At 41.2% G+C, this 12,551-nt stretch overlaps 1 protein-coding gene across 15 annotated transcripts in view; it reads left to right on the forward strand.

Moving 5' to 3' along the window:
- Window positions 1-401: 401 nt before the first annotated feature.
- The window catches only part of TCF4 (transcription factor 4), a 361,587-nt gene continuing 349,437 nt past the window's right edge, over window positions 402-12,551 (forward strand). For 5 of the 15 annotated variants that reach the window (XM_025422184.3, XM_035706190.2, XM_035706189.2 and 2 more), the window contains exons 1-3: window positions 1,703-1,848; window positions 3,348-3,439; window positions 5,213-5,285. In XM_025422184.3, coding sequence (XP_025277969.1) covers window positions 3,368-3,439; window positions 5,213-5,285 — 145 coding nt within the window. In that variant the 5' untranslated portion in view covers window positions 1,703-1,848; window positions 3,348-3,367. Of the gene's footprint in view, window positions 977-1,701; window positions 1,849-2,191; window positions 2,301-3,347; window positions 3,440-4,397; window positions 4,575-5,212; window positions 5,286-12,551 lie in introns of those variants that run through there. The other 10 variants (XM_025422203.3, XM_049112499.1, XM_025422183.3 and 7 more) reach the window with 9 other exon arrangements.

Genomic DNA, 12,551 nt, shown 5'->3' on the forward strand with positions numbered 1-12,551 from the left:
CAGGCGGCGCGGCCCGGAGCTCTGGCCCGCAGGGTCCCGGGGGCCCCCCGGCCGCCGCCTCCCACGCGCGCAGCCCGGCTCCCTGCGGCTGCCCACCCCCCCGGGCTCCGCGGCGTGCAATGCCTTAATTTATTCAGAAACTACCCTTCGGAGGGGAAAATTAAGGGGGGGGGCGAAGACCAAGGAAAGGGAGCCGGGAGAGGCGCGCAGGAGCCCGGGCCCGCGGCCGCCCCCGAGCCCCCGAGCCCCGGCGCCCGCCCCGCGCGCGGCCGCGCTCCTCTCCCCGCCGCCCGCCGCTCCCGGAGGAGGCGGGGCCCTGCGCGCGGCCATCTTGGGCGCCGCTCTAGGCGCCGTGTTTACGACTCTATGGCCGCCCGCTCCCGCCCCGCCCCTCCCCAGTCATTGTCTGGAGGAGCAGCCGCGGCCGCAGCGCCTTCTCTTTATAAGCCCGCAGTGCCCGGATGTGAATGGATTACAATGTATCTTTCAGGGAAACCTATTATTATCAATGTGACTCCACGGGGGAGTCAATGGTGATGATGAGGAGGAGGAGGAGGATGATGATGATGAGACACCTCTAAACTTGGAACAAGTTTAAGACTTTATAAGAGGAGAAGAAAAAAAAAAGCCACCAACAAGATTTGTTTGAGGAAAGATTCTAACTATCCTGTATTGATATATTTTTTTTTTTTTAGAAACAATAAGAAAAAGTTGTTGGAATTTTTTTTTTTTTTTAATGGTTTCTTTTTTGGGGGAGGGGATTTTGTTGCAGTTTGATGGTGGAAAATGCAAAAACCAGAGCCAGGTGCATAATCTTGTATTCTGTGGATATCCCTGGAGCAGAACTGAGTACCAGTTAAAATACTTTTTTGGGGGATACACATGTGAGATACTAAGTACTTGCAGAAGATTTTTTGTCTTTCTTTTTAAAGTCACTTTCCTTGGAATATTGTGAGCATATTTGTGGCCATTTAAGGTAACGTTACAATTTGCTGTCAGAGTAAACTGTTTGTAATTGAATTTGATTTTTAAAAATGTCGATCCCGATGTTTTATTAAAACAAAAGGAACAACCTATTAAATAATTTGCCAATGGGAAAAAAGTGTGTGCATGCATTTTGTGTATGTACTTGCACATCTAGCAGTAACAGGGTTTCTGGAATGTGTATTTTAACACACGTTAAAATAGCGAAATGTTGCATATCCTGGGTAAAGCACGCTTGTTATTACGAAGCGATAGAATTACGAAGCTTAATTTTAATCCTAAAAAGTGATGTGAAAAAGTATGTTTTAAGAGCATGCAAGGCCTGTAATGGTAAATGTTGAATTCAAAACTTATAGTGCTGGCGAGCGGGGACTTAGCGTGGCTAGGAACTCAAGTGTAAAAACAAAACAACATCCACCCTCAAAAATTGCCTTTTTTTTTTTTTTTTTCTTTTTTTCTTTTTTCTTTTTTCTTTTTGGCGAAGTTTGCAGCTCTACTAATCTGTGACTTAAAAGGGAGGGGCAAGAAAGTATGCAATTTAGGTTTCGGCCCCCCTCCCTCCCCAAAATGCAAAACTACCGAAAGGAAAATCTCCCCAGCGAAATGTGGCTTGGTTTATATATGGAAAAGAAAAATATTGTTCCTCTTGGCAAAGTCTTTTTGCATCACGTGTATTTGCAGCCTAGTATAAACTTGCTTTGCTGTGTGTGGATGTGTGAGTGAGAGGGAACGGGAGTCGGAGGAAGGAAGAAGTGAGGGGATGTAAACTCGAATAAATTTCAAAGTGCCTCCGATGGATGAAAACGGGCAAAAACTGAACTGTTCAGGCTTCAGATTGTAACTGACGATCTGAGGGAAAATGAGGTGCTCGATGAATTTTCGTTTGTATTTTTTTTTTTTTTTTGCGAGGTGGGGGGGGGAGGTGTGGATTTGCTTTTTTTCCGCGGGGGGGGGGGGTGTGCATCCCAGCCCGCCCGGCCCGCCCGAGCCGCGTCTCCCCGCCGGAGCCCCCCCCCCCCATTTCTTTGCTGAACTTGCAATTCCGGGCGCCTCGGCGTGTCTCCCCCTCCCCCCTCCCCCGTCCCCTCCCCTCCCCGGAGAAGAGAGTTGGTGTTAAGAGTCAGGGATCTTGGCTGCGCGTCTGCGGATCCGTGGCGGCGGCGGCGGCGGCGGCGGCGGCGGCGGCGGCGGCGGCGGGGAAGGAGCGGGCGCGGGCGCGGGCGCGGGCGCGGGAGGTGGCGGTGCCGGCGGGGGCCAGACATGAACGCCGCCCGGGCGCCGGCGGAGCACCGGGAGCCCCTTCGCGCGCGCGGCCGGTAGGTAGCGGCGCCGGGGACCGGCGGGCGGGGGCGCCGGGCGGCGCGGGGCTGGGGCTCGGCGGCTCCGCGCGCGGCTCCCAGCTCAGACACCCCTTCCCCCTCCCCTCTGCACCCCCCCTGCACCCCTCCCCTCTGCACCCCCTTGCACCCCTCCCCTTTGCACCCCTTGCACCCCTCCCCTTTGCACCCCTCCTCCTTGCACCCCCTTGCACCCCTCCTCTTTGCACCCCTCCTCGCTGCACCCCCTGCACCCCTCCTCTCTGCACCCCCCCACCCCCGCCGGGCCGCTCGGAGGGACCGCGGACTTTGCCGAGGGCCTGACTTTAATTTTTACAACCCTTTTCTTTCACGAATTAGGGTGCTGGACAATTCCCAGGATCCGACCCTCCACTCTGCTCCCCACCCCCCCTCCCTCCTTCCCTCCCTCCCTCGCCGACCCTGTCCCCCCCCTCCCCCTTTGGACGTGTGTTCGCTCCGGAGACGCTCCTCTTTAATTTCTTTGTAGCTACTTTGAGATGCAGGGGGGGAGTGGTGCGTGTGAGTGTGCGCGCGTGGGTGCGAGTGTGCGAGTGTGTGCGGGGGGCGGGGGGCGGGGGGGAAAGTTGAGACCGGATCGTTCCGAGTAGTTTCTCTTTTCTCTGTGATCCATTCATTTCTCGCTCTACCTCCTGTTGCATAAAATGATGCGCTGAAGAGCGGCTTTCTTCTTTTTTTTTTTTTTCTTTTTTTTTTCCTTCCCGGATTTGGTTTTAGAGTAGATAGATGTTACCAGTTTTGATCGTCTCTTTGGAAATACAATATCAAGATCGCTTTTTTTTTTTTTTTTTTTTTGCTATTGCTGCCTATTCCATCTTAAAAAAAAACCCCCCCCCCAAAAAAAAAAAAAAAAAGAACCAAACTCTCCCATCCCTCCCTCCTCACCACCTTAATCCCGCCCGCCCCCACATCCCCACCCCCCACCCCCCCAGTCTCCAAAAATCCGATTGTGTTTTCTCCAAGGATTGGGACTGGATTTTCTGATTGCGGTTATTTCCATGTTTCTAGGTTTGTGTGATTTTGCTAAAATGCATCACCAACAGCGAATGGCTGCCTTAGGGACGGACAAAGAGCTGAGTGATTTACTGGATTTCAGTGCGGTAAGAAAGAACGGTGGAAACTAACAACAGCTGTGAAAAAAAAAAAAAAAAACCAAACCAAAAAAACCCAAACACTTCAGCTAGAAACCAGTAGTGATCTAAAGGACAGGAATAATTTTTAATTGGCTGAATCCTTGGCAAACATGAAGGTCTTTTTGATAAGTTTTTAACTACAATTTTTGGGTGTGATGGACGATTCAGGCTTTTTTTTTTTTCTTCCTCTCCCAGAGTGTAATTACTTTGCCCTTGAATTCCCTACCCACCGGACCCCCAAAATAATGGAATCTCACTCCAAATGAAAGGACAAACAGACAACCCTAAAACTTGGCCTTAATCTGAACGTGAGAGTACTAACCCGTTGCGCACTACTCCTTTTATTATTATTATGATTTATTTTTTTTTCTGGAAATGGAAAAGAGAAAATAGGGGACCCAGTTGTGTCTTAAAGTTTTAAATCGATGATGATGCTTTGGGTTTCGCAGGACCTGGCGTCCTCTTAGTTACCTCTTTTCCCAGGAACCTGAGAACTCGGATACGTGTGCTGAGCATCGTACGTGCTCTCGACTCCTTTATGGACCGTTTGGGTAGATCTCGCAGTCGTGCGATCAGCACTAAACCAAACTTGACACACTTGTGGAGTTTGAGGGCTGTGGGGGACCCCGCTCCATCCCTTTGCCCCTTTCCCAAACCGAATCCCAGACCTGTCAGGGGAGGTGATTCCTTTTTAATGCCAGAGGAGTTTGGTGTAAGATGCATTTGCAAAGCAAAATAAAAAGGATCCACAAAACGCACGAGTAAAAATCCAAACCGCCTTCTAAGTGGGGCTCTTTCATGCTGCCGCTGCTGGTGCTGCTGCTGCTGCTGCCGCCGCCGCCGCCGCCGCCGCTGCCGCCGCCGCCGCCGCCGCCGCCGTTGCCGCCGCCGCCGCCGCCGCCGCCGCCGCCGCCGCCTCCGCTGCTGCTGCTGCTGCTGCTGCTGCTGCTGCGCTGCTGCTCTGCTGGACCCTCTCCTGGAGAAATGGCTTTCGGAAGTTTTGCCAGGAAACGTAGCCCTAGGCAGCTCTGTAGCCCCCTTTCTGCTTGCTGCACTTTCTCCATTCGTTCCTTTGCTTTTTGCAGGCTCTGACTCAGGGAAGGTGCGCATTATCCACTAGATACGTCGAAGAAGAGGGAAACCAATTAGGGTCGAAATAAATGCTGGAGAGAGAGAGAGAGAGTGAGAGAGAGAGTGAGAGTGAGAGAGAGAGAGAGAGAGTGAGAGTGAGAGAGTCTTGCTACAAATTGCTCTCATGTTAGAGACGAAATGAGAATTTAGTGCAGGTGGCACTTTTGTATTTATTTGGGTTCACATATGACAGGCAAATCCTATGCGGGATGGAAATGGACATTGCCACGTTTCTGGCCAAGGTTTTCAATATAAAACAAACAACTTTTTCTTCTCCTTTGTAAAAACTAGTGTTTTCTAGAGAGGCCGCTGCCCTCCAGACCTGAATCTTGATAACATTATGGGGACTGTGTTTGTTTGAAGTGTAGCAGTGCTGCCTGGTTCTGGCAATCTGATGGACCTGAGGAAAAAGAACAGAGTGGAAGTGGGGGGTGAGGGGGGTGACTGCTAATGTTATGCTCGTTTTAGTTGGATGCTGATGTATTTTACCAAAATGAACCCTTAGCATAAACTCTAAAGCTGTTTTGGTAAGAGTATGAAAGATCTTTGATGAACTCTGAAGGCACAGAGGTCTTCTTTTTGACAGTAATGTTTCTTTGTTTCTTTTAGATGTTTTCACCTCCTGTGAGCAGTGGGAAAAATGGACCAACTTCTTTGGCGAGTGGACATTTCACTGGCTCAAGTATGTAAATTCTTTTCTTAGCATGTAGTTAAATGTTCTTAGCTGTTTATTCACTCATTGTATATTTTTGGCTCCGTTGAAGTGTTCTGAAAAAGTCATTGAAATTTTAGCCTGTAATGATATGGTTATTTCATTAGCCATCGGTGGTATAACTTACACAGAATGTTATCTTTTGCAAAATTAAAATTAGGCCTTTTTTTTTTTTTATCAAGCAAGGAAACTGTCTCAGAATTCCATTACTTAATTTAAAAGCAATTTTCTAATACAGTTGTAATCTAACACATGAAGATAAGGCCAGTGTTGACATGGGGAAAATGAATTTATTTCCCTATTTGAAAATAGACGGAAAAATCTGACTTTCAAAAAAAGGGAAAAAAATCCCTTGTAAGTAATATTAATTATTAGATACTATGTATAATTAACCCTTTTAGAGAAGTGAGCACTTGATTTTGCAGATGAATGCTGCATAGTAAGCCATAGCTGTAAATGGAGAGCCTCTTGCTAATCTGAGAGCAAAATATGAATTAATTCATCTTTAAAATATTCGTTTTGGTGCCTTAGCTATTTTTTTTCCCCCTAAGCATTTCCTTGTGCAGTGGATTTCTACTATATGTAAAGTTGCAGATTTGGAAGGACTTTTATGTGTTGTAAGTGAAAGGTCTTTGGGTGATGCTTAAAAAAGATGTTAGCGCTATTCACAAAGGAATCTGTGCGCAATGATTATCTGGCATCCAAGGAGGAGTTTTAATAGGGGGCTCCCTGAAGGTCTCTTATTAAAGTGAAAACTGAAAATCTGATATTCACTTAAAATGGTTATTTATTTGTTTGTTTGTTTATTTATTTATATTGGTCCAGTGAATTTCATACAGGAAGGAGGCATGCATGGTGGCCTGCTATCCTTTAGATTTAAGGCTTAAATTCATTTATGCTTTTTAAGCAGCTGCAGTATTTAGGAGTTCTGGCAGTGGTAAATAACAGTACATTAGACAGAGTACCATTCTTAAGTCAGACTGGTAAATGTTGACATCTTTAAGCTGTGAGATGCCTGTGGAACTTTCTGTTAACTACTGAATATAATTTCACATCTCTCAATTTTCATTTGATGCTCTGGAAAGAAAGAAATCTGTTCACCTTTGTGATTTGTGTAATTGGCATGCTTCTAAAAAATTAGTGCCTTTTGAAAGTTGCTCATTTCCAAATAAGTTACTTCCCCCTCCTTCTGGTCCCCATAAGGCAAAGTTATAGCTCTGTAATTTGATTTATAATATTAGAGGATATAAGATAACCCCTACAGTTCTATTTTATCTTTTAAGTTTTGAGGTCTACTCTGATTAAAAGTACTATTGATCATATATTTGTGTTTTACTGCCCTGGACCCTGTTGTATTTTCCATTTAGAGACTGAACATTTTTTTGTTGTCTTGGTATCATGTTTTCCAAATTTTGGTGGTGTACTCTCTATACAACTTTGAAGTAAAGATCAGTACAAGTATCTCTCGTGGACAAATTAATTTTTCATGTTAGACTGTATCAAAACAGTAACTAACTTTGCCTCTGACAGTAATTTTCTTCATGATTTTACTTAAGAAAATGTGTATTCAGCTTAAATCTAAAAGTAGATTATGTCAGAAAGGCCCAGAGATAGACTGCTTTCAAAGTGCAAAAAACTCTTTTCTGCACTTTCTGTGAAAACTGACACATTTGGAATAACTTAAGTGTATCAGTTTAGGTATGGTTTAATAAAGTAAAGTGATTTAGAAGCATGAAATTGTGTTACATTTAAAAAGACAACTGTGCATCTGGTCCCTTTTCTGTGTTCACATTTAAATAAAGTCCTTGCTATGATGTTTAAGTGTTTACAGAGAGTACAGGCTGGATAAGTATGAATATGTATTAATGCATTTTAGTAAGTGATTATATATTGAACTTACACAGTTCTTAAGACAAATATATATATACACAGACACATACACAAACACATACATGCACATCTACACAGGCATAATCTGGGAAGAGTCTTCATCCTTAGTAAGATGTGTTCTGATATTTCTAATGAAGATGCTGTGATTACTTTTAAGGTGTCGAACTTTAAGTGACATTGTACCATGGTTGTGGTTTTCAGGCCCAAATGTTCACTTGTAAAGGTGAAAAGGTGTAGTGGCTATTTTGTTCTGGCAGCTGGATTGAAAATGCAGGGTATTCATCCCATGCAGTATGATGGTGACTATAATATATGGAGTACAGATTGTAGTGTTGGTTTTTCTCATCTATTCAAGACATATTTGAACACAGGGCTATTAGTGAAAAAAATGGCTTATATTTCCACTCTACAACAAAGATAAATCTCTTTTTAAAGAATATCAAATAGAAAAATCAGGAAGACTGCATTTTGCCCTTTAACTGGAAGGATGGACTAGGAAACTTGGGACAGAGAAATAATTTTCTAAATTTACTTGAGGTTAATATGCACTGTCTTGAGTGGGCTCAGATGGCCCTTCCATGGGTAGCTTTGAAACTTAGGTCTAGGGAAAAAAAAGATCCAAACTATAAGTCAGTAAACTGTTCATAGTTGCAAAACCAGCCACATTTCTTCAAAGTGAGGCATGGTGATATTTCATGCTTAAAGTTCCCAGTAGCTTTTGAATCAATTAATAGAGGATGCTCCATCGTGATTTGCAATGTGGGAATGAAAATAAAGTGTGGCCATATTCCCTTTAATCTTTCATTTTGCAAACATGGTTTTTCCTACCACCTTAAGAAATGGTGAGGCTGCTAGGGAGAATGGAATGTAACCTGAGCTACAGCCTGACATTCCCAGGGAGCATTTTTCACATGAAAGGCTTTTGTCAACCCAGGAAAGGACCAGCAGTTTTTGTTTGATGTTTGCAGGTGTTCAGCAGAGAGCAGTAAAACAATTCAGCCATGATGGTTCAGAGCTTCGATGACCTTAACAGAATGAATTGGTGGGCTCTGGAATTATTTTTAAGAAATAGTTGTAACCTATATGGTAACTTATACAAAGGGATTTAATATCCGTTATATCATTGATCTTAAAACAAACGAAAAGCATACACATGCCTGGATGATTGGAAAATTATTCTCATTAAAAAGTAAGGTGGCAAAGTCGCAAAAAGAAAAAAAAATGCACCTACAGTCTATAATTTATTGATGAACAAGGATTAGTTTTCTATTATAACAAAAATATAGTTTATTTGATTACCTTTGAGTCTTTTATGAGCAAAAGGTAAACATACAAGCTTTGGCATCTTTTTAAAAAGTAGCTTTAGAGTTGGGCCACTAAAATGATCTATACTCAGGAACAGCCCTGGTCACATCTGTTACGTGTATTTACAGTTCGCCTGTGATGGATACTACATCTTCCTCTCTTAGTTTAAAAGTTGAGCTTTTTCCCCCTGTAACTGTTTAGTTTTACTTAGGTGTTCAGTGTTTGTTAAGGATTGCCAAATGAATGGGTGTTTGAACAATTAAGAGCAGCAGTAAAAACGTACTTCATCCCTGTTGTGGTCATTTTTGGAAGAGGAGAAACATTTTTTTGATGTTCATGCAGGTTAGTTGACCTATAGCCACGTAACACCAAAATAACACATCAATTTAGTAAATTCAGTGAGGAAAAAACATTGATGCAATGGATGCTTTTTGTATCACAGAGAAAATTCAAATGGTAAGCATCCTGAATTAATTTCTGTCTGTAAAAGTTTGAGTTCATGGTTATGGTGTGGAAAAAAAATTGATCTCTCCTTAAAGGCATTTGTTGAGTAGAATTACTTAATTGTGTGTGTATTTCTGTGTGTGTATGTGTGTGTGTGTGTGTGTTTTAAAACAGTCTTACTATTTAGTACAATTCACAATGGTGGTATGGCTTTTTTGTAAGGAGCAGAGTAATTTAGTAGGTTTACGAATAAGCAAAATGGCATTAAACTCATTATATTAGAATCATAGAATTTTGGGGATAGCAACCACGTAAGAGTATACAGCCCACTCCCTTCCTTGTACAGCCAAAGAAAACTGAGGTTCTAACCTGTGCCTTTATTTGGTATTCTAAAAAAACAAGCTCTGATTTGCTAATTTTTTTATGGCTCTGCACATCCTTTATTGGAACAACTCTGGTTTCCCTACTATGTTTTTCTATAATTTATGCTGCATAATAGGGTATAGGATGTGTGTGCTGATATTGCTTCTGCATGTGCACGTGCTCTTTGAATGCTTTTTAAGGTTTAGAAATGCATTTTTGGATTATTGATCATTCTCTTTTACCTGACCTCCCCTGTGACTGTTTTGCAAGATCCTAGATTGAATAATAGGGTGTGGATGGGCATGACAGTGACAAAATACAAGTGCTTCTTAATATGTCAGGTGGCATACTGTGCACCTTGTATTTGTCGTAGTTTTTGAATCCTCACAAGAACCACGAGATGCGAGATTTACCATGCTCAATCCATAGATGAGGAAACCGAGATTCAGAGATGTTCAATGACATGACTCTCAAGGCAGCCAGGAATAAATTACATTTTAAACTCCCGTCTGCCTAACTCAGTATCCTTTTCACACACACACACACACACACACACACACACAGCCTGATACAGATTATTTTTCAAGATTATGTAGACATAAGGGTATATTATTAAGGCTTGGCGTGTAATGTTATTCCTGATATTTAGAGTAGATAAGCATTTTTTAAAAACATTATTTAAGATAATGATATAAATCATGATATTTTCCCTGCCTTGGGATCCAGATAAACTGGCTTTCTAATTTATGTTGGATTGCAATGTGACTTAGTCTGTCTTTCTATTATTGTTATTATCATTATTATTATGAGGAGAATACAGTAGATCTTTTCAAAGTCATGTGCTTTCGTTCTGTTGTGAATTGACAGTCTGCCTGGGTGTCCACGAAAATATTTTGTTCTCAGTTATTTTTTAGGTACCTAATCAAACCAAAAGCTTGCCTACCCTCTTAATATCTAAAAAAAATTTTACTATTTTTAACTGTAAAGAGAAGTTTTGCAGTTCATTGTTAGATCTTTGAAACTTAATATTCAAGAACAATAATCTTAAACTCCATCTGCATCACTAAAATAAGCAGTTTTGAAGTTTTGATGTGTCTATTACCAGACATGTGCTTAAAATGTTACGTTTTCTAAATTCAGAAGGAAGAAGCAGTACTCTATTTGACACTGACTTAAGTAAATAAAGTGCATTAAACAAGCGTAGGGATCCAAGATCTGTTGAGACAGAAATGCTTAACATTTTTGACAGCATCAGCAAATTATCTTTACCCTACTATTGTAATGAGAAAATCACTTAAATAACAGATGAACAGCTAAGTCACATAAACATATATAATAGAACTATGTAATGAAAGTTTATGCTGTTAATTGCTCGAATCTGTCTTAAATGCTTAGAATCATGGAGCAGTAAAGACTGTCATATAAACAGTTTTGTTTTGAGCTTAAAATTATTCCTTTTTGCTTTCATCTGCTATGATAAACAAAGTAATTTTGTAAGCTTTACAGATCAAACATTTACTCCTAATGGTAAACTACATTTTATATTGGAAGTTTGCAGCCTCGTCCAAGGCATAGAGTTGAGTCCTGGTGGCCCCAGGCCTGTGATTTTCAACGTTTAGTATTATGATGCTATTTAGATCTGTTCCCATAAGCCAAGATAACAGATCTCAAGTTGCCTAATAAGGAACATGGTGTGTTTTGAAATGTTCTTCAGTTTACAAGTCTTGAACCAAAATGTTCTTGGCCAAACCTTTAGAATATAAATCTATATGTTGAGTAAGTCAGATCTTGCGCAGACACAGCATCAGAATGAAGCTAGGTAGGAACAGAAAAAAATTCCCTCCTTCCTTATTTTTTCATTTTATGAGCTATATTTTATGACCAGGTGTTCTTCCAAGTTAATTAGATAGCACTAAGTATTAGAGAAAGTAAAGCACATCACAGGGTTGTGGGTTTTTTAAAGGTTATTTATGTTAATGGTTTCTTACTACTCTGAATGAAATTTTCAAAATTGACCACCAAATTTCTAAGCTTACATTTGGGTTATCCATTTACTAAATCCATGAGCCCATTTAGACTCAACGGTGAGTTTGCACATGAGTTTTGGATGGCTACTTTTGAACCATATGCTTCTTAATGCTTATGAGGGGACATTTGAGAGGTAGTAATCTAAATCCTTAGAGAAGATTGGTTAACACTTTGTTTTAAGCAATATATATACTATTTTTTAAATGTCCAACTCCTAGGAATAGCAAAAGTGTTGAAAAAGGTTGTCATGTTTACTTTCATTTCCAAAATAAATAAAGGCCCAGTTAATCAGCATATCAAATACCCAGGTGTGTTTAAAATCAGTTTATATGGATGAATTTCAGGACTGTAATAAAGTATTTTATTTAAAGGTGCAGCGACAAGATTGTTCAAATGGATGCTTTTGTACTTTTGTGTGACAATTAACATTTAATGAATGACTTTCTAGACTGCCATTGGTGGTAATTACTATATGTAGTTTATTAACTGCAATCCATTGTTGGATGTGCCCGTATTGATTTGTTTTGCAAACAACCCTTCACATGTTCAGCAGTATTTGTGCATTACTTTTTAAAGAACCTGTTTCATTTGCTGATTGCCTCTAAAAATTTTAGCTTACACATTCTCGTGTACTGAAATGCCTCTTTGATCAGTCATTTTAATTGAATCAAAAAGTCATCAACTTTTCAGCTGTAACATTTTTTCATTTCGATCCCCAGAATCTCAAAGAAACTACACCATATTGATTTTAAAATAACTAATTTATAGACACTTAGATTTAGAAGAGACTTTAGAGATGCTCTGTTATTTTTTAGGGAAAGAGTCATTTTTTTGGAAGGATTAAATGTCTTTTGCCCAAATCATACAGTTGGTTATTGCCTATAATAGGACACAAATACAGATGTCCTGACCCGCTGGTCAGGGACCCCATGCTGCTTTTAATTAAGGTTTGGACCCAATCTGTTGGTGCCAACTGTATGTTTCTTAAGAAGAGGAAAACGTGTATAATCTACCATTTCTGAAAAAATAATCAAAATTTAGATTATGAGAGATGAACATCATAATCCAGCTCACTTGTCATCACGTGTTCCAATTTGGCTAAGGCAGTTGACGAATAACTGTTAAAATGTATTGTGTTATTAAAAATAACAAAGTAAGACCCATGATTAAATATCAGGGCTGTAATTTAATCTCGGGGGTTCTGGT

The sequence above is a fragment of the Canis lupus genome, chromosome 1 (genome assembly GCF_003254725.2).
Source record: "Canis lupus dingo isolate Sandy chromosome 1, ASM325472v2, whole genome shotgun sequence".
Classification (NCBI taxonomy): Eukaryota; Metazoa; Chordata; class Mammalia; order Carnivora; family Canidae; genus Canis; species Canis lupus.